General features: G+C 37.9%; 1 protein-coding gene across 11 annotated transcripts in view; it reads left to right on the forward strand.

Annotated features, from left to right (window-relative positions):
* Positions 1 to 1826: 1826 nt before the first annotated feature.
* Positions 1827 to 21523, forward strand: part of C4BPA (complement component 4 binding protein alpha) — a 47065-nt gene continuing 27368 nt past the window's right edge. The window contains exons 1-6 of one of the 11 annotated variants that reach the window (XM_070767866.1): positions 1834 to 2057; positions 7141 to 7259; positions 9652 to 9752; positions 11236 to 11399; positions 12501 to 12683; positions 13371 to 13470. In XM_070767866.1, the coding sequence (XP_070623967.1) occupies positions 11258 to 11399; positions 12501 to 12683; positions 13371 to 13470 (425 nt within the window). In that variant the 5' untranslated portion in view covers positions 1834 to 2057; positions 7141 to 7259; positions 9652 to 9752; positions 11236 to 11257. Of the gene's footprint in view, positions 2058 to 7140; positions 7260 to 9651; positions 9753 to 11147; positions 11400 to 12500; positions 12684 to 13370; positions 13471 to 21523 lie in introns of all 11 variants that reach the window. The other 10 variants (XM_070767869.1, XM_070767867.1, XM_070767864.1 and 7 more) reach the window with 10 other exon arrangements.

A 21523-nucleotide genomic window follows, 5' to 3' on the forward strand; every position in this document is an offset into this window, starting at 1 on the left:
ATCTTAATTCTGGCTTGTAACAGCCAGTGCGCATTTCTCCTGATGTGCTCAGTGTATAGATTAAACAAACAGGGTGATAGCAGACAGCCCTGTCCTACTCCTTTCTTGATCTTAAACTAATCAGTTGTTCCATACAGGGTTCTAACTGTTGCTTCTTGACCCACAAATAGGTTTCTCAGAGACAGGTAAGATGATCTGGTATTCCCACCTCTCTAAGAGCTTTCTGCAGTTTGTCATGATCCACAGAGTTAAAGGAGTTGGCATAGTCGATGAAACAGAGATAGATGTTCTTCTGAAATTCCCTTGCTTTCTCTGCTGCTGCGTCACTTTAGTCATGTCTGACTCTGTGCAACCCCATAGATGGTAGCCTACCAGGCTTCTTGTCCCTGGGATTCTCCAGGCAAGAACACTGGAGTGGGTTGCCATTTCCTTCTCCATTGCATGAAAGCGAAAAGTGAAAGTGAAGTCACTTAGTCGTGTCCGACTCTATTGACCCCATGGACTGCAGCCTACCAGGCTCCTCCGTCCATGGGATTTTCTAGGCAAAAGTACTGGAGTGGGGTGCCATTGCCTTCTCCATAATCCATCAAATGTTGGCAATTTGGTCTCTGGTTCCTCTTCCTTTTCTAAACCCAGCTTGGATATCTGGAAGTTCTTGATTCACATAATGCTGAAGCCTAGCATGCAAGATTTTAAGCATGACCTTACTAGCATGGGAGATGAGAGCAACTGTCCAAGGGCTAGCATATTCTTTAGTACTTCCCTTCTTGGGAATTGGGATGAGGATTGACCTTTTCTAGCCCTGCTGCCACTGCTGCTAAGCTCTGGACCACTGGGGAATTCCACATTTATGCTCTCTTTACTTCTAGTATCTAATAATTTCCACTTTTCATTCAACGCCCTGCTCAGATTTCCTATATTTTGTCAAAACCTCTTCCATGGTTCAACTCCTTTTCTGAAAATTTTATGAGATTTTAGGCACTAGTGGTAAAGAACCTGCCTGCCAATGCAGGAGGCCTAAGAGACTCAGGTTCAGATCCCTGTGTCAGGAAGCTCCCCTGAAGGAGAAAATGGCAACTTACTCCAGTATTGTTGCCTGGTGAATCCCACAGACAGAAAAGCATGGGGGCTATAGTCCATAGGGTTGCAAAGAGTCAGACATGACTGAAGTGACTTAGCATGCACGCATGCAGAGAAAAAGCGAAATGGTCATGAGAAATTTCTCTTAATAGCAGTCCCCTGAGCACAAAACCTTAATCCTGAGGATTAAGAGCTTAAATGGATAAGGTTGGAGTACTTTCTTAGGACCGCATTTGATAACAAACATGGCTGACCCTTTATTGCATCCTTCTGAGCAGTGCTCAATGGTGGACCAACTTCTGGAGGTCATGCAATTTTGAAGTACTAATTATGTTACAAGCAACTCTGCACATTGCCGGGAACTCAGTAAGTGTGTTAAGCTCCTCACCTTCTGTACTTTCTTGGAGTGGGTTGGAGACTAGTACAGGGGAAGGCCAGCCATCCCCTGAGCCCCAGGAAAGCCTGTTGGGCCTAGAATCTTGGAAAGTGTATCACTTTTGTGGACCTAGTTTGAACCCTGCACTATCCAAAATTTCCAGGATAGCTGATTTGCATGTTGTATAACCCTCTTTTGTTTACGGGAAAAAAAAAAAAAAAAGAATTCTGGCATCAAATTTATATTACCCGTCTACTTAGGGGAAATGGTTGGCAGAGAAGAAAATAAACAATTGCAACATATTATCAAGAAAGGGCTAGTGAAGAAGAAGGAGATTAGATAAACACTACTGCTTTATTTATGCTGTTAATCATTCACTGGGTCACTAGAGAGTGTCTGCCCATCCATTTCTACCTGGCCGTCCCTGGACAGCCAACCACATGGCTGGAAGTGAGGGAATTTTTGGTGAGGCCAACTCCAGGGTGTTCTTGTAAACTCTTATCTGAGGAGGAACTAATGCTATTTCAGATCAAAGCAGTCTTCCTCCCTAAGAAACTACCCAAGGAACAATGATAGAGTCTTCTTCCTCGGCTGTCTGCAGGTCAGTGGATTATTTGGGGTATTTTGGGGGAAAGGCTGGTGGTTTGGCCCTTTAAAGAGAACATGATTATATGGATAATATAGAGACAAAACTTGGAGTGTTTTCAACAGAAATCTTTTTAGGGATACTGCATTAGGAGACAGTGTGACTTGAAAAGTACTTGTAATCCCTACTGAGCCTTGATTTTCTATTATAAGTGGGGGAATAATAATGCATACTAATAGACTGAAGAGAGAAAGAAGTAAGAAGTTATTCTTATTATTGCTCCTAAAAGTTGAGAGTGTTGGTTTATAAAGCCTTTACCATCACTCCGCATGGGGGAGTTGAGACAGGAGGTAAGCCAGATGTCCCAAAGAGAGACATGGGAGACCGGTTTCCAAAGTCTACATTCTGAAAATTGGTGCAATTTCCTTTAAAGATTTTATGATCCCCTTATCTCCTCCACCAGTGACAGCAAAGACCTTTAGATTTACTCAGAAGGAGGATATTGGTCAGCGTCCAGTTAGTATCTGAAGCTAGAGGTCTGAATTGTCCCGATTTCTTTTCTCTCCCTCAGTTTTTGAATCTGGTTGTTGATTAGCTTTCCTTCTTGAAATTCCCTTCTCTTTTCATTGGGCAAGACATAGTACTCCTCTGGTTTGAGTTTTAATTCTTCAACCACCCTTCTGTTTGCTGACTCTTGTTCTGTCCCTAAATGTAGTAGTAGACGAGAATACAAAGTAGAGTGCCCAAAAGGGGAAGAAAAATCAAAGAGGATTTACATTAAGTTTAGAGATACATTATAATATGGCTCAGAAAGAAGGAGCTGATGAGAGTTAAAGAAATTCTAGGAAAGAGAAAATTGTGGAAGCAAGTTCTTTCTGGAGTCTGCAAGGAATGTAGGAGACACTCACTTAGACTGGAGAAAAAAAGTTATTTTTTCCAGAGGTATCTGAATTTTTAAAAAGGGAATTTTAAAGAAATAAAATTTAATATTTAATACTTAAATACATTAATAATAAAAAAATTAGTTAACTTAAAAAAGTAATCTCTAATGAGAGGGGAAATTTGGAGGCTGAGGATTTTCCCAGAGCCTCTCAAACTGTACTGCCTTGCAAATGCCAATGGTATTTTTCACGAGACCCTCCATGGTGACCATAGTGCTTGAGTTGGTTTCATTTCTATAGGAATTTAAAAGGTGATAGTGAAATATCAGGGCATTTGCTAAGGAAGTCTTAGCTTTTCAGTGGGTAATTCATAATTCTAGGGTTTGTAGGGAATATAAGGAAAATCTAAGTTTAATGTCATCATTTTAAGGATGAGAAACTGAGACTGGGCAGCTGATATAGCTTCTTCAAGATCACAGAAATTGACTGGCACTGCTGGGACTCAAATCAGGTCTCCTCAGCTCGTAAGTCCGAGCCTCCATCTCCATACTCTGTGGTTTGCTGAGTCCTGTGCAGGCTCTGCTGAGGGACCACAGTGAGTCATGGTGATGAACTGGAAGTGCTCCGCCGGGCCCAGTGAGCCACCACACACCCTGGGAACCGGCAAGGGGAGAAGAATCACTGAATCATCTCTTTAAAATTTACAAAGCACTTCCGCACAGATTATTTCATTTGGTCCTCAGTAGGTGTTTAGTCATTCTCACTCTAAGGACAAAACTAATTCGCATTTCATTTGTTTCACATTTATCGGATAACTATTATTATGCCAGTTAATATTAGGTTAGAAACTGGAAGATTGGGCAACCGGCAACTGGGTAAACACCTTTGCTTTCAAGGGTCCTACAGTCAAGGGGCAAACGCGAATAGATAGTTACAGTACAATATAGTGTTACAATTAACATATCAGCAAGGTAATTAGGGAAGCATAGCAAAGATTGATATTTCTTGGGTGTAGGGGTTGGGCAATTCTTCACCAATGAGGTGACATTTGATCTGGATAAGCCACAGTTATCAAGACAGTGTGGTACTGGCACAAAGACAGAAATATTGATCAATGGAACAAAATAGAAAGCCCAGAGATAAATCCACGCACATATGGACACCTTATCTTTGACAAAGGAGGCAAGAATATACAATGGATTAAAGACAATCTCTTTAACAAGTGGTGCTGGGAAAACTGGTCAACCACTTGTAAAAGAATGAAACTAGAACACTTTCTAACACCATACACAAAAATTAACTCAAAATGGATTAAAGATCTCAACATAAGACCAGAAACTATAAAACTCCTAGAGGAGAACATAGGCAAAACACTCTCCGACATACATCACAGCAGGATCCTCTATGACCCACCTCCCAGAATATTGGAAATAAAAGCAAAAATAAACAAATGGGACCTAATTAAGGAACGCGGGTATACCTGTGGCGGATTCATTTCGATATTTGGCAAAACTAATACAATATTGTAAAGTTTAAAAATAAAATAAAATTAAAAAAAATTAAAAAAAAAAAGCTTCTGCACAACAAAGGAAACTATTAGCAAGGTGAAAAGGCAGCCTTCAGAATGGGAGAAAATAATAGCAAATGAAGCAACTGACAAACAACTAATCTCAAAAATATACAAGCAACTCCTACAGCTCAACTCCAGAAAAATAAATGACCCAATCAAAAAATGGGCCAAAGAACTAAATAGACATTTCTCCAAAGAAGACATACAGATGGCTAACAAACACATGAAAAGATGCTCAACATCACTCATGATCAGAGAAATGCAAATCAAAACCACTATGAGGTACCATTTCACACCAGTCAGAATGGCTGCCATCCAAAAGTCTACAAGCAATAAATGCTGGAGAGGGTGTGGAGAAAAGGGAACCCTCTTACACTGCTGGTGGGAATGCAAACTAGTACAGCCACTATGGAGAACAGTGTGGAGAGTCCTTAAAAAACTGGAAATAGAATTGCCTTATGATCCAGCAATCCCACTGCTGGGCATACACACTGAGGAAACCAGAAGGGAAAGAGACACATGTACCCCAATGTTCATCGCAGCACTGTTTATAATAGCCAGGACATGGAAGCAACCTAGATGCCCATCAGCAGATGAATGGATAAGAAAGCTGTGGTACATATACACAATGGAGTATTACTCAGCCATTAAAAAGAATACATTTGAATCAGCTCTAATGAGATGGATGAAACTGGAGCCTATTATACAGAGTGAAGTAAGCCAGAAAGAAAAACACCAATACAGTATACTAACACATATATATGGAATTTAGAAAGATGGTAACAATAACCCTGTGTACGAGACAGCAAAAGAGATCAGTCTTATGGACTCTGTGGGAGAGGGAGAGGGTGGGGAGATTTGGGAGAATGGCATTGAAACATGTATAATATCATGTATGAAATGAGTCGCCAGTCCAGGTTCGATGCACGATACTGGATGCTTGGGGCTGGTGCACTGGGACGACCCAGAGGGAGGGTATGGGGAGGGAGGAGGGAGGAGGGTTCAGGATGGGGGACGCAGGTATACCTGTGGCGGATTCATTTCAATATTTGGCAAAACTAATACAATATTGTAAAGTTTAAAAATAAAATAAAATTAAAAAAAAAAAACAAAACAGGAAGTTCAAAAAAACAAAAAACAAAAAAAAACAATGACACAGGGTGGAGTGAAGGAAACTCTGAGAACATAAACCCTGACCATGGAAGTAGGTAGAAGAGAGAATGACAGATTCTTAGTGTTTCTGCAGCCAATGTGACAAGACTTGGTGACTTTGCATATGGAAAGGTGACAAGAGAGAGGAAGCTGGGTTTCCCAGGTTTCTAGTTTGGAACACTGAGTGGTGATTATTATCTTAGTTGAGACAGAAAGCAAAGATCAAGCAGTGTTGGAAGGAAGATGGTATGTTTAGTTTTGGATATGTTAGATTCAAGATATCTGGGAGATACAAATAAATCAGTTGGAAATACTGAGCTGAACCTTGAGATTTATTAGAACAAATTTTAAAAACATTTTTTTTCTTAAGAAATCTAAGAAGTGGTTGCCAGGGGCTCGGGGATGGGAAAAACAAGGAGAGTTTGGTAAAAGGGTATAAATTTTCAGCTATAAGATGAAGGTTTAAGGATTTAATGTAAAACATGGTGGTAATACTGTAACATACAATTGAAATTTGCCAAGACAATAGAACTTAAATGTCATTCCTAGAAAGAAAAGGTAGACTTCTTTGTGGAATCTAAAACAAAACAAAAAACCAAAACCGTCCAAAACAAATTTATAGAAAAAGAGATTAGATTTGTGGTTACCAGAGGTGGAGGGCATGAGTTGGGTTGGGGGGAGGAGTTGGAAGAATGTGATTAAAAGGTGTGAACTTCTATTTATGAGATAAATAAGTGCTAGGCATGTAATGTACAGCACGATGACCATGACTTAACTGCTTCATGATGTACTGGAAAGTTGTTGAAGATTCATCATGAGTTCTCACCATTAGGAAAAATTTTGTCTTTTTTTCTTTGTTTTCTATTTATTGTATCTATATGAGAAGATGAATGTTACCTGGACGTAGTATGGTAATTATTTCACAATTTGTGTGAATCAAATCGTCATGCTGTATATCTTAAACTTATGCAACGATGTATGTCAATTATTTTTTAATTACACTGTGGGGAAAAGTCAAATATGTGATATAATGGATGTGTTAATTAATTAGAAGGGGAGCAGGGAGAAATACTTTCATAATGTATACCTTTGTCAAATATCACGATGTACACTTTAAGTATCTTACAATTTAGTCACCTATGCCTCAATAAAGCTGAAATTTAAAGAAAAGAAATCCAACAGTCAAAAGTGTTAATTTATGTTCAGGATTGCAAGTGAAGAAAGTGTAACAGTTTATTTTTGGACTTGCTAAGAAGTTCACAAGTATTTATAACTTTCAAAACCAGAATAATTAATTTAAATATTATCTAAGACAAAAAATAATTTTCTAAGATAACCAGTTACAATTTTAGACTTTAAAAGGTTAAAAGTTATGTTCAAGTGTTGGAAACCATCCCTTTGTTAGATATAACATTTGCAGCTCAATTTATGATGTAGATATCTGCTATTCTGTAATTTCAAGGGAAGAGAAAAATAATTCCTCCTTATTTTGCAGAGATTTTTTTCACAGCCTTTTGTAAAACTCCAGTCATAAGGCTCAGCACAGGAATTTTATAGTTAGCAACAAGAATAAAGGAGGCACGCCTGAAAGGCTCAAAATTGACGTGACATGTGGTAAGTAACAGTGCAGAGTTAGATTTTTTTTAAATTAATAATTGAGTTTATGGTACATATAAGTTTTTGTACCCATAGGAGACAGTTGGGCCCAGAGGTCTGTGAGTGATTCATAGGTGATGGTCATAGAGTGAATGAGTTCCTTCCAAGAAGAGAGTTAAGATGAGGGAAGCAGAAGTCTAGGAGGGACCCCTGGGGATGCCATTGTTATTGCTTTGGGTGTGGTCCTGGGTCTCACTTCCCGGGTGGCTCTAGTGGTAAAGAATCCGACAGCCAATGCAGGAAATAGACAAAAGTTCGATCCCTGGGTGGGGAAGATCCCCTGGAGAAGGAAATAACAACCCACTCCAGTATTCTTCCCTGGAGAGTCCCATGGACAGAGAAGCCTAGTGGGGTATGGTCCACAGCGTTGCAGAGTTGGGCAGGACTGAAGCGACCTAGCATGTAGCACGCAGTGGGCCTTACTATTACCATGGGCCACAGTGGAAACCTGACCAAGACTTCTGACCCAAGTCCAGAGTGTTTTCCTCATTATCAGGGCTTAGCTAAAGTCTCCTGGAATTGTAGCCATTATGATTTTATGTCATTTTTGTGATGATGTTTTGACTCTAGGAGTTCTGGTTCCGTTAGAATCACATTCCAACACCAACGCTGTTATCCTCTTCCTTAACATTTCTCATGGATATTTACTATGTGCTGTCCATGCACCAAACCAAACCCTCCCAGCAATTTTGGGAGATATGTATAGTTATTTTCCATTTATAAATATGGAAATCGAGAGCATAGGGGGAACCAGGACTGAATCCACATGGCCTAGGTCTGACTTCAGTGTTCATACCCCAGGGTCTGGCCACATGCTGTCTTGCTGTGTCACAGCTGTGACTGTGTCACAGTCCCCAGCCCTGTGTCTGTGGCCATGCCATTAATCTCACCACAGTATGGGGTCTGTACGTGTATGTGGCTGCCTTTTAGCTCCTGTCATAAACTGTGGAGTTTGTTTATTCTTTCCTTCACTACTAACCTATGTTTTATAGTTGACGATATGGTAACTTTGGGTTAAGGATGGGGAACAGCCTAGAGTAAAATCACTAGGATCTGCTGTCATTAAGATAGCAGATGTGCCTTGTTTTAAAATCAGCTAAAGTCTGACCTTGACAAAGCAAGCACTGTAAGAGTAGACATGGAATGGTATTATTTTTCTTGAAAACATACTTTTAGAGTTTTAGCACTAGGTACTTTTGAAAGTAAATGCAACAAACATTTTTTGAGCACTTTGAGTGAGGCACAGGGCTAGGTATCTTGGAGGGCCAAGACGACTAACAGCCCACCTTCTGACTTCAAGGAACTTGTGGTCCAGTGGGGAAGACAAACCTCAGCTGTCAGTTAAGCCGAGTCAGAATCAGAATTATAAACACTCAGTTGTAACTGGAAGCTGGAGACTGGTCTGGAGGACAGGAGGGGACCCTAGAGAAGGGACGGCTAGAATGAGTAGGAACTAAAGAGGAAATGGCGAGAGGGAAGATGATATGGGCAGGCGTAGAAGGTAAGAACATGTTTAGAAATGTCAGGGATCTGGGTTGTCCAGATCAGCTGGTTTATGACTAAAAAGTTAGTCATCAGAAACCAGTTTGATGAATGCCCATTCCTGAAGGATCAGTTCACTGAAATCAATTTGCTGAACTTACCACATTATCAGTTTAGTTAATATCATTCTAAGAAGTATTCATTTTGAATGTATTCAATGGTTATAAATATATAGTTTGAACATAACTAATGAATATTATCTTTGAAATAACATTTTAAGTATTGTTCAATTTCCTGAAACTAAGGATTCAATCTATGGCTATATCTTTATAAATATACTCACAAATATTTTTCTGATTATGTTCTATGTGTACATTTTTCTTGTGAATATTGTAACAACTACAGCAATTCATGTGGGAAAAATTTTACTCTATACTGTTATCCTCTTGATTACAGTCAAATTCTATTTTGCCAACACATTGATATTTTTAAATCTCTTTAATTTCACCGAAATTCAATAAACATGACACATTTACTGACATCAAAAATGAAAGAAACTGATTCTTATGGTTTTTGGGTGGGAGAAATTTGTGATATTTTGTAAATTTTGCAGATGATTTAGCAGACTGGTTTTCATCATTTGGACCCTGCTGTACCCGCAATTGTCTCCAGTCTCATCAGCTTGCTAGGAGTAGAGACTAGAGATCAGGAGGGAGGTATTAAGAAAACAGAGAAGGGAAAACAGGAAAAACAGGGGCTCAGAACTCTGGTCCTGACTCTTTTCAATTTTTCCAGTACAAATTCTGCAAGCACATTTTAAATAACTGAAGATATTTGATAAATTCTTCAACAGGTATTTTTTTTGCAGAATTTTCCTAGTGGCCAAGCCCAGAGCTCATGGGGTAGGGGTGGAGTTACCTGCAGCTGATAGCAGGTGGAGGCCTGAGTGTCAGAACTGAGTTTGCCAAGGTAAGATTAGACGAGTCTTTGCTCAGTGAAGAAACTGGAGCCCTCCATGTCATGTGAAGGGCCACTATGAACTTTTTTCCCCTAAATGTGGGACAGAAACATCTTTGAGGCAAATATTGAGGGGACCCCTTTTATCTAAATGGATATGCAATTAATATGAATTATGGACACATGGAGAGAGTAGAATCATATGGATCAAACAGAAGAATCAGAATAAAAGATGAAATTCAGTATTTCATTGGGGCTTAACTTCGTGTGTTCCTTTGAAGACAAAGACTAATTCTAATGTAAATTTAAGATACACTTTTTTTTTTTTTGCCAATGGGAACAGGAGTGTGGTGAAGAGAAAATGTTCTTCATGATTTAGCTTTAAATAAGTCTTTAAATAGTCTAATTAAATAATGAAAGTACATTTGTCACATATATTTTTATTTATATACCTATATATATATATCTACATATATCTATGTTGTTATTGTTTAGTTGCTAAGTCATGACCATCTCTTTGCGACGCCATGGACTGTAGCCTGCCAGGCTTCTTTACCCATGGGATTTTCCAGGCAAGAATACTGGAATGGGTTACCATTTCCTTCTCCAGGGGATCTTCCCGACCCAGAGATGGAACCTGTGTCTCCTGTTTGGCATGTGGATTCTTTACCGCTGATCCACCTGGAAAGCCCCTACATATATCTATAAATAAAACCATCTTTTCCCCCCAAAACTGCAAATTGCTTGGTTTATTGTTTCAGTTGATAGTTGTCATGAGGAACTGCCAATGTTATACATGATGATCCAACTCTTTTTTCTCTATCTTATAATCTTCCTGCTTTTTGTTTTGTTTTAAATTTATTTCATTTTCTCTAACTCCTTTGCCATTTCCTTGGTCTGATCATCTCTGTGGCTCACCTGGCCAACTACAATAGTCTTCTTAATCAATCTCCCTGTTTCTCCTCTGTTCATTTCAATCTATCATGTATATTTAATACATCCACTCTAGTGATATTAAGATACAATGATGTATCACTCTAAGGACATATTAAAAACAAACACACCAAAAACAAAACCAAATCAAAACAAAACCGAGAAACACTGGCTCTTTACTCTCTAAAGAGTAGCGTCCATAAATTCCTAACCTTGGCTCTTATGTCCCATTCAGACACACCTGTGAGCTGCCTCCTGCTTAACAACCATCTGTAACACCTTACTTTCCAGCCAAACTGTAGCGCTATGTACTGTTCCCCAATATGCCCTGCCTACATTTTCTAACTTTTGCAGAATACCTAACTCAGATTAAGCTACCTCCCATCTCTCCACTTGGAATGAATCTCTCTCATGAGCAGAGTGCTTCTTCAGAGGCTAACACCTGCTGTTTCGTGTCTTTTCTTCCAATTCTAGGCTGTAATTTCTTCAAGACATGGATCCCATAGCATGATCCTAGTGCTTTATGACAAGTAGGAATTCAATGATTGTTTTTCAAATTGAGTTCTTTCAGCAGAAAAGTGTCAATGAAGCATCAGCGAGTTCCAGTTATGATCCTTCATAGCAAGGGGACAATGGCATCCTGGCCCTTCTCTAGGCTGTGGAGTATCTCTGATCCAATTCTGTTCCAAGTGACCTTGGTTGCTACTCTGTTGGCCACTGTTCTTGGTGAGTAATAGGGAGAGAAGTTCAAATTGTCAGCAAAGTTTCAAGATCATTTGCTCCTTCACTTTCAAGACTAACAAAGAGCTGATTAAGCTTTTAGCAGAAATTCAGCTTTAGCAACAAAGGGTTTATTTGATGAGGAATTTGGAACTTAAGGGGATTTGGAATAATTTGAAATGTAGGGGTCATTTGCTTTACACATAGTCAGTTTTGTAGACATTTCCTCCTAGAATTTCTTCTTCAGGGATTTCCAAAACAATCTGTCCCCAACCATGACTTGAAACAAATCTGTATTATCTATTAGCCTGACTAAACAATCTTCACTGCCTGTGGGTTTATCCAGAATGGACAGGAAAAGTATAAACTTCTAAAGTGGCTCCTAAAGGGTAAATCAGCCCTATATTTTGTTCTTGCAAGTAAAGCAGGATTAAGATTGTTATGCTTCAAGGGCTCCATGTTTCTTCCTTCAGACAACACAAAATCCAAAGGATGCAAAAAGGACAAATTAGGAATGTTATAGTCATCCTTCTCCTAGCCACCAAGTTTCTGTTCTCTGAAACAATCAATGTTATGTAATGTTCAGTTCTGTTCAGTTCAGTTGATTAGTTGTGTCTGACTCTTTGCGACCCCATGAATTGTGGCATGCCAGGCCTCCCTGTCCATCACCAACTCCCCGGAGTTCACCCAAACTCATGTAATGTTACTATTAATTAAATGGTAAGTTTCTGTTATTATTAATGAGGTCATATACTTCTGTTGAAGAAAACTGTTGGACTTCGGGATTTGCATGGATGCATATGAGTCAGCAGATATGGGCAATCTGCTAGGCTGATGAAATCCTGTCTGCCATCCTTTTAAGATAAATCATTTATAGGAGAAAAGAAATGAAAAATTTATGCCTTTTATCTTTATCATTGTCGTTAATCAACAAACATGTATTATGAATTACTCTTTGGATTCATTGAACAGTGGGGATAATAGGAGTTATTACTTTTCTTGATTAGAGGAGAAAAGAATGGTTCCTGCCCTAAAGTAATGCTACTGAAACTTTAGGATGCTGTGTCTCAAGCTCTAACTTGAGTGTTTTGTCATTTTGTTATTCAGGCAGTTGTGGTATTCCACCCTATTTAGACTTTGCTTTTCCAATAAATGAGTTGAATGAGACAAGGTTTGAAACTGGAACTACTCTGAGATACACCTGTCGTCCTGGCTACAGGATAAGTTCAAGAAAGAACTTTCTTATCTGTGATGGAACAGACAATTGGAAATACAAAGAGTTTTGTGTCAGTAAGTATGAACATTCATTTCTCTTATTTGTGCTTTGTCCTTCTTTGCAAAGTTGCCTCAGGAACTAAGCTTTATAAATGCAAATGAGTATCTCTGATCACTGAGGAACAATCCAGTTGGTCAGTTACTGATTTCAATGTACACGTGTGCCACTTTTTGAAAAAACAAACAAATGAATAAAACAAACAAATTAGGAGCCACCTAGTTGCACTGAAAAATAAATCTATCATTTACAATCTATTCACTAAGTACTTTTTTTCAGAAGTGAACTGCAAATTCATTTTAATACACTGAAAACTAGATTCACTGTATAAAATTATCAAAATTACGTGTCTAGAAAATGATGATACAGTTTTCTTTGAAACCTCATCCCAAATACTGTGTTTGGAAGAAGATGCTGTTATTCACTCTTAATTGAGAATAAATTCTGTGATGTTTTTCTAGTAGTATGGGTATACACAAGCAATCTATACTTTTTTTGTACCTTTTGTGACCAAGGACATGTATTTTGAGTGGCTTAAGTTCCAAGTACACACTGGACATGTAGAATGGAGCTGAGTTCCCTGGTCAGTATGTTAAATTCTGGACCATAGACTTCATTACCACAATGATCCATCAGCTCTCTTTTCTAATGCCATATCCTTGAGTGCATGGAATCGCTAATCATCATTTTAACTTTTCTCGCAGAAAAACGATGTGAAAACCCAGGAGAATTACTTAATGGGCAAGTGATAGTTAAGACAGATTACTCTTTTGGATCAGAAATAGAATTCAGCTGTTCAGAAGGGTGAGTGTGAGGCAATCTAGAGATACTTTTCTTTTAAATTAAAATTTTAAAATAGCTAATGTATAATATAATCTTTATTTCAAAACCAAACATGATATAAAAGGTATCTACTGAGAATTCTCACTTTCATTCTATTTCCATCACCACATTCCTTTCCATCTTTAAACAGGGATACACTTATATTGGCTTCTCATGTATTTTTCTAGTGTTTACTTTTATAAATACAAGTTAAGAAATTATTATGTATTCCTATTTGACAACTTTCCGATAGGAAAATTAGTCTTAAATCTCGCTTTATATTTTATTTATCAATATAAACAGAAGGTGTCTCTATGTTTGTGCATAGAGAGGTTTCTCATTAATTCCCTTTTACGCCTGCACAGGATTTTATTGTGTGATGTATTGTGGGCTGATAATCTCTTTGATAGATCCATGAATTTTCCAATCTTTTTCTGTTCTGAACTATGCTCTAATGCATTACCTTGTATATATAAATTATATCTGTAGGGTAAATTTCCATGGTAGGAATCCTGGGTCAAAGAGTACATATATTTGAAAATTTGAAAACTATTTCCAAATTGCTCTCTGTAGGAGTTACATGGTTTTGCAGAATATACAAATGTTTATTTCACCATAAACTTTCCAACTAAGTTTGCTGTCAAACCTTCAATGCTTGTAAAAATGTTGAAAATTTCCCAATTTAAGAGGTAAAAATGAAATCTTACTATAGTTTAAATGTATATTTCTCTTATTATGAGTAAAATTCAGCATGTTTTAATAAGAGATGTTTGTATTTATTCAATATTTGTGAATTATTTGGCATATCCTTTGCCTATTTTTACTATTAACTAGTTGGGCATTTTATTCTTAATTTTTACGGTATATGGATATATATATTCACATGGATTTGTGTCTGTTAGGGTTCACACCTTGCTTCTGATGTGAGCTGCAACTTTGCGTTCAAAGTTTTTCTTTTGACTTGGCTTTGGTGCATGCATGCACGTGTGCTAAGTTGCTTCAGTCATGTCTGACTCTTTTTGACGCTATGGACTGTAGCCCGCCAGGTTCTTCTGTCCATGGGATTCTCCAGGCAAGAATACTGACTGGATCTCCTCTTCCAGGGGATCTTCCCCACCCAGGGATTGAACCCGCGTCTCTTGTGTCTTGTGCGTTGCAGGCAAATTCTTTACCCACTGAGCTACCTGGGAAGCCCTTGGCTTTGGTATATGTTGTCAAATTTATCAGTCTTCCTTTTAAAATGGCTTCTGAATTTTAAGTCTTAATTTAAAAGGCCTTCTCAAATACAAGGTTTTGAACTATTTGCCTAGCTTTCTTCTATACTTTTATGTTTTCATATTTTTTAATGTTAAAAGCTTTGATCCATTTGTAGTAAATATATAGTATACAACAGAATGGGAAAGACTAGAGATCTCTTCAAGAATTTTAGAGATACCAAGGGAACATTTCATGCAAAGATGGGCTTGATAAAGAACAGAAATGGTATGGACCTAACAGAAGCAGAAGATATTAAGAAGAGGTGGCAAGAATACACAGAAGAACTGTACAAAAAAGCTGTTCATGACCCAGATAATCACGATGGTGTGATCACTGACCTAGAGCCAGACATCCTGGAATGTGAAGTCAAGTGGGCCTTAGAAAGCATCACTACGAACAAAGCTAGTGGAGGTGATGGAATTCCAGTTGAGCTATTTCAAATCCTGAAAGATGATGCTGTGAAAGTGCTGCACTCAATATGCCAGCAAATGTGGAAAACTCAGCAGTGGCCACAGGACTGGAAAAGGTCAGTTTTCATTCCAATCCCAAAGAAAGGCAATGCCAAAGAATGCTCAAACTACCACACAATTGTACTCATCTCACATGCTAGTAAAGTAATGCTCAAAATTCTCCAAGCCAGGCTTCAGTAATATGTGAACCGTGAACTTCCTGATGTTCAAGCTGGCTTTAGAAAAGGCAGAGGAACCAGAGATCAAATTGCCAAACATCTGCTGGATGATGGAAAAAAGCAAGAGAGTTCCAGAAACACATCTATTTCTGCTTTATTGACTATGCCAAAGCCTTTGACTGTGTGGATCACAATAAACTGTGGAAAATTCTGAAAGAGATGGGAATACCAGACCACCTGACCAGCCTCTTGAGAAATCTGTATGCAGGTCAGGAAGCAACAGTTAGAACTGGACATGGAACAACAGACTGGTTCCAAATAGGAAAAGGAGTACATCAAGGCTGTATATTGTCACCCTGTTTATTTAACTTCTATGCAGAGTACATCATGAGAAACGCTGGGCTGGAAGAAGCACAAGCTGGAATCAAGATTGCCAGGAGAAATATCAATCACCTCAGATATGCAGATGACACCACCCTTATGGCAGAAAGTGACGAGGAACTAAAAAGCCTCTTGATGAAAGTGAAAGTGGAGGGTGAAAAAGTTGGCTTGAAGCTCAACATTCAGAAAACGAAGATCATGGCGTCTGGTCCCATCACTTCATGGGAAATAGATGGGGAAACAGTGGAAACAGTGTCAGACTTTATTTTTCTGGGCTCCAAAATCACTGCAGATGGTGACTGCAGCCATGAAATTAAAAGACGCTTACTCCTTGGAAGGAAAGTTATGACCAACCTAGATAGCATATTCAAAAGCAGAGACATTACTTTGCCAACAAAAGTCCGTCTAGTCAAGGCTATGTTTTTTCCTGTGGTCATGTATGGATGTGAGAGTTGGACTGTGAAGAAGGCTGAGTGCCGAAGAATTGATGCTTTTGAACTGTGGTGTTGAAAAGACTCTTGAGAGTCCCTTGGACTGCAAGGAGATCCAACCAGTCCATTCTGAAGGAGATCAGCCCTGGGATTTCTTTGGAAGGAATGATGCTAAAGCTGAAACTCCAGTACTTTGGCCACCTCATGCGAAGAGTTGACTCATTGGAAAAGACTGTGATGCTGGGAGGGATTGGGGGCAGGAGGAGAAGGGGACGACAGAGGATGAGATGGCTGGATGGCATCACTGACTCGATGGACGTGAGTCTCAGTGAACTCCGGGAGTTGGTGATGGACAGGGAGACCTGGCGTGCTGTGATTCATGGGGTCGCAAAGAGTGGACATGACTGAGCGACTGAACTGAATTGAACTGAACTGATACAGTATAAGGTACATATCCAAGTCCTTATTTTTCCATATGACTTTCCTGTTATCTCAACACCGTTTATTAAAAAGTCCATACTCAACTTACTGATTTGAGATTGTTTTTGGCTACTATATGGAATTCTCATATATATCTGGGTCTATTTCTAGACTTTCTATTCAATCATTGTTTTGTCTGTATGTTTATATACACATTGCACAGTCTTCTACTTATTGATGTTTTATAGTATGTTTTAATAGTAATATGGGTAGCGCTATCTAATTACTTTTCTTTTCTAGGATTTTCCTAACAATACTTGTTTATCTTTCTACATGAACTTTAAAGTTAGGCATATTTTAAAATCATGTTGGATTAGCTTTTAACTTTATTTTAGGAGAATAGATTTTTTTTTTTAAATGCTGAGTCTCTCTAGACACGAATATGTTATTGTAGGGAAGACAAAACTTTACCTTTACCCTCTTAGGGTCTCTGACTGGGCCTGAGAATTAAGTTGACATAACACATATTAATAGGAGAAATGTATACCAATCTTATTTTTGCATGTACATGGGAGCCTTCACAGGAAAGTGAAGGGAGCCTTCACAGGAAAATGATTAGGCCTATGTGCTTATATGTTAAATTTTTTTTTTTTTTTACTGGAATATAATTGCTTTCCTATGGCTTCCCTGGCAGCTTAGATGGTAAAGAATCTACTTGCAATGCAATGTGGGAGACCCAGGTTTGATCCCTGGGTCGGGAAGATCCCCTAGAGAAGGAAATGGCAACCCACTCCAGTATTCTTGCCTGGAGAATTCCATGGACAAAGGAGCCTAGTAGGCTAATGTCCATGGGGTTGCAAAGAGTTGACATGACTGAGCAACTAATGCATGTGCTAGTTTCTGCTGTACAAAAAGTGAATCAGTTATATGTATACATCTATCGCCTCCTTTTGAGATCTCTCCCTACCATCCCACCCATCTAGGTTATCCCAGAGCACTGAGCTGAGTCCCCTGTGCTTTACTATAGGTTCCCACTAGCTAGCTATTTTACACATGGTAGTGTATATATGTCAAACCTAATCTCCTAATCATGCCACTCTCCTTTTCCTGCTGTGTTATATGCCAATTCTCTATGTCTGTGCCTCTGTTCCTGCCCTGAAACTAGGTCCATCTGTACCATTTTTCTAGATGCCACATACATGCATTAATATACCATATTTGTTTTTTTCTTTCTGACTTCCTTCACTCTGTATGACAGATTATAGGTCCATCCACATGGGCCAATTTTGTTCCCTTTTATGGTGAATAATATTCCATTGTATGTATGTACCACATTTTCTTTATCTATTCATCTGTTGATGGACACTTAGGTTGTTTCCATATCCTGGCTACTGTAAACAGTGCTACAATGAACACTGGGGTACCTGTGTCTTTTTGAATTATGGTTTTCTCAGGACATATGCCCAGCAGTGGGATTGCTAGGTCATAAGGTAGTTCTATGTTTACTTTTTCAAGGAACCTCCACACAGTTCGCTATAGTGGCTGTATCAATTTACATTCCCAGCAACAGTGCAAGAGGGTTCCCATTTCCCCACACCCTCTCCAGCATTTATTGCTTGTAGATTTTTGATGATGGCCACTATCATCAGAGTGAGGTGATACCTCATTGTAATTTTGATTAACATTTCTCTAATAATTAGTGATGTTAAGTATATTTTCATGTGCCTTTTGGCCCTCTGTGTCTTCCTTGAAGAAATGTTTATTTAGGTCTTCTGCCCATTTTCTTTTGGGTTTTTTTTCTTTGATATTGAGCTCTGTGGGCTGTTTATATAATTTGGAGATTAATCTTTTGTCTGTTGCTTTGTTTGCAAATATTTTTTCTCATTCTGAGGGTTGTCTTTTTGTCTTGTTTATGGTTTCCTTTGCTATGAAAAAGTTTTCTAAGTTTAATTAAATTCCATTTGTTTATTTTTGTTTTTATTTTCATTACTTTAAGAGGTGTGTCCAAAAAGATCTTGCTTTGATTTCTGTCGGAAAAAAGTGTTTTTCCTGTGTTTTCCTCTAAGAATAACTGTACAGTCTTGCAGTAGGTCTTTAATCCATTTTGAGTTTATTTTTGTGTATGGAGTTAGGTAGTGTTCTAATTTCATTCTTTAGCACATATCAATAGCTGTCCAGTTCTCCCAGCACCAGTTATTGAAGTGACTGTCTTTTCTCCTATGTATGTTCTTGCCTCCTTTACCATAGATTTGGTGACTATATGGGTTTATCTCTGGGCTTTCTATCCTGTTCTATTGATCTGTATTTCTGTTTTTGTGCCAATACTATACTATCTTGATTACTGTAGCTTTGTAATATAGTCAGGGAGCCTGAATCTCCAGCTCTCTTTCTTTTTCAAGATTGCTTTGACTATTCAGGATATTTTGTATTTCCTTACAAATCATAATTTTTTTTTGTTCTAGTTATGTGATAAATGCCATTGTTAATTTGATAGGGATTGCATTGAATCTGCAGATTGCTTTGGGTAGCATACTCATTTTCATGATATTGATTCTTCTCATCCAAGAACATGGTCTGTCTCTCCAACTGTTTGTGTCATCTTTGACTTCTTTCATCAGTGTTTTATAGTTTTCTTTTTCTCCTTAGGTAGATTTATTCCTAGGTATTTTATTCTTTTTGTTCTAAATGGGATTGTTTACTTAATTTCTCTTTCTAATCTTTTGCTGTTAGTGTATAGGAATGCAAGAGAGTTCTTTGCATTAATATTGTATCCTGAAACCGTATCAAGTTCATTGATTAACTCTAGTATTTTTCTGGTGACATCTTTAGGATTTTCTATGTATAGTATCATGTCATCTGCAAACAATGATAACCTGGATTCCTTTTTTTTTTTTTTTCATTTTTCTTCTCTGGGTTCTTTTTCCAAACTGGACTCCACTTTTTTTTTTTTTTTTTTTTCTTTTTCTTCTCTGATTGCCATGACTAGGACTTCCAAACTATGTTGAACAATAGTGGTGAGAGTAGACTTCTTAGTCTTGGTCCTGATTAGAGGAAGTGTTTCCAGTTTTTTTGTCACTGAGAATGATGTTTGCCATGAGTTTGTCATATATGGCCTTTATTATGTTGTGGTAGATTCCCTCTATGTCCACTTTCCAGAGAGTATTTTTTTTTTTTTTCCCACAAATGGGTGTTGAATTTTGTCAAAAACTTTTTCTGCATCTACTGAGATGATCATACTGTTTACATTCTTCATTTTGTTAATGTAGTGTATCACATAAGTTGATTTGCATGTATAGAAGAATCTTTGTATCCTTGGGATAAATCTCACTTGATCATGGTTTATGAGCTTTTTGCATATTATTGGATTCTATTTGCTAATATTTTGTTGAGGATTTTTGAGTCTATTTGTATCAGTGATATTGGTGCACAATCTTTTTTTGTGATCTTTGCCTGGTTTTGATATCAGGGTGATGGTAGCCTCATAAAACAAGTTTGGGAGTGTTCCTCCTTCTGCATTTTTTTTGGGGAGGTTTGAGGATAGGCATTAGATGCTTTCTAAATATTTGATAAAATTTGCCTGTGAAGCCATCTGGTCTTGGAAGATTTTTAATTACAGTTTCCATTTGGTTACTTGTGATTGGTCTGTTTATATTTTCTAATTCCTCCTGATTCAGTCTTGGAAAATTGTCCTTTTCTTCCAGGTTGTCTATTTTGTTGGCATATAGTTGCTTCTAGCAGTCTCTTATGGTCCCTTGTATTTCTATGGCATCAATTATAATTTCTCCTTTTTCATTTCTAATTTTATTGATTTGAGTCTTCTCCCTTTTTTTCTTAATGATTCTGGATAAGGGTTTATATATTTTATTTATCTTCTCTATGAACCAACTTTTAGTTATATTGATTTTTGTTACTGTTTTATTCATTTCTATTTCATTTATTTCTGCTCTGACCTCTTCTTTCCTCTTACCAACTTTGTTTTTTTTTTTTTTTTCTGTTGTTGTTCTTTCTTTAGTTTCTTTGGATGTAAGGTTAGATTGCTTGTTTGAGACTATTCTTGTTTCTTGAGTTGAGGTTGAATTGCTATAACTTCCCTTTTAGAATTACTTTTGCTGTACTCCGTAGGTTTTGAATTGTCCTGTTTTTGTTGTCATTTGTTTCTGCGTATAAATTTTTTCTCCCTTTGATTTCTTTAATGATCTCTTGTTATTAAGTAGGGCACTGTTTAGCCTCCATGTGTTTATGTTTTAGTTTTTTTCCTTGTAATTAATTTCTAATCTTGTACTGTTGTGGTCAGAAAAGATGCTTGATACAATTTCGATTTTCCTAAATGTTCCAAGGCTTGGTTTGTGACCAAAGATGTGATCTATCCTGGAGAATGTTCCATGTGTACATAAGAAAAAATTGTATTTTGCAACTTTCAAGTGAATGTCCTATCAATATCCATCAAACCTATCTAGTCTATCATGTCATTTAAAGCTGTATTTCTTTATTTACTTTGTGTCTGGATGATCTGCCTGTTGGTGTAAGTGGGGTGTCAATGTACCCACTATTATTGTGCTACTATCAATTTGCCCTTTTATGGCAGTTAGCATTTGCCTTATATATTGAGGTGTTCCTATGCTGGGTGCATAAATACTTATAATTGTTACATTTTCTTCTCTGATTGATCCCATGATCAATATGTAGTGTCCTCCCTTATCTCTTGTAACTCTATTTATTTATATGAGAATTGCCACTCCCACTTTCTTTTTATTTCCATTTGCATGGAATATCTTTTTCCACCCCCTCACTTTATGTCTGTATATGTCCCTAAGTTTGAAGTGGGTTTCTTGTGAGTGAAGAAGTGAAGTGAAGTCGCTCAGTCGTGTCCTACTTTTTGCGACCCTGTGGACTGTAGCCTACCAGGCTCCCCCGTCTA

This window comes from Bos indicus, chromosome 16, assembly GCF_029378745.1.
Source record: "Bos indicus isolate NIAB-ARS_2022 breed Sahiwal x Tharparkar chromosome 16, NIAB-ARS_B.indTharparkar_mat_pri_1.0, whole genome shotgun sequence".
Classification (NCBI taxonomy): domain Eukaryota; kingdom Metazoa; phylum Chordata; class Mammalia; order Artiodactyla; family Bovidae; genus Bos; species Bos indicus.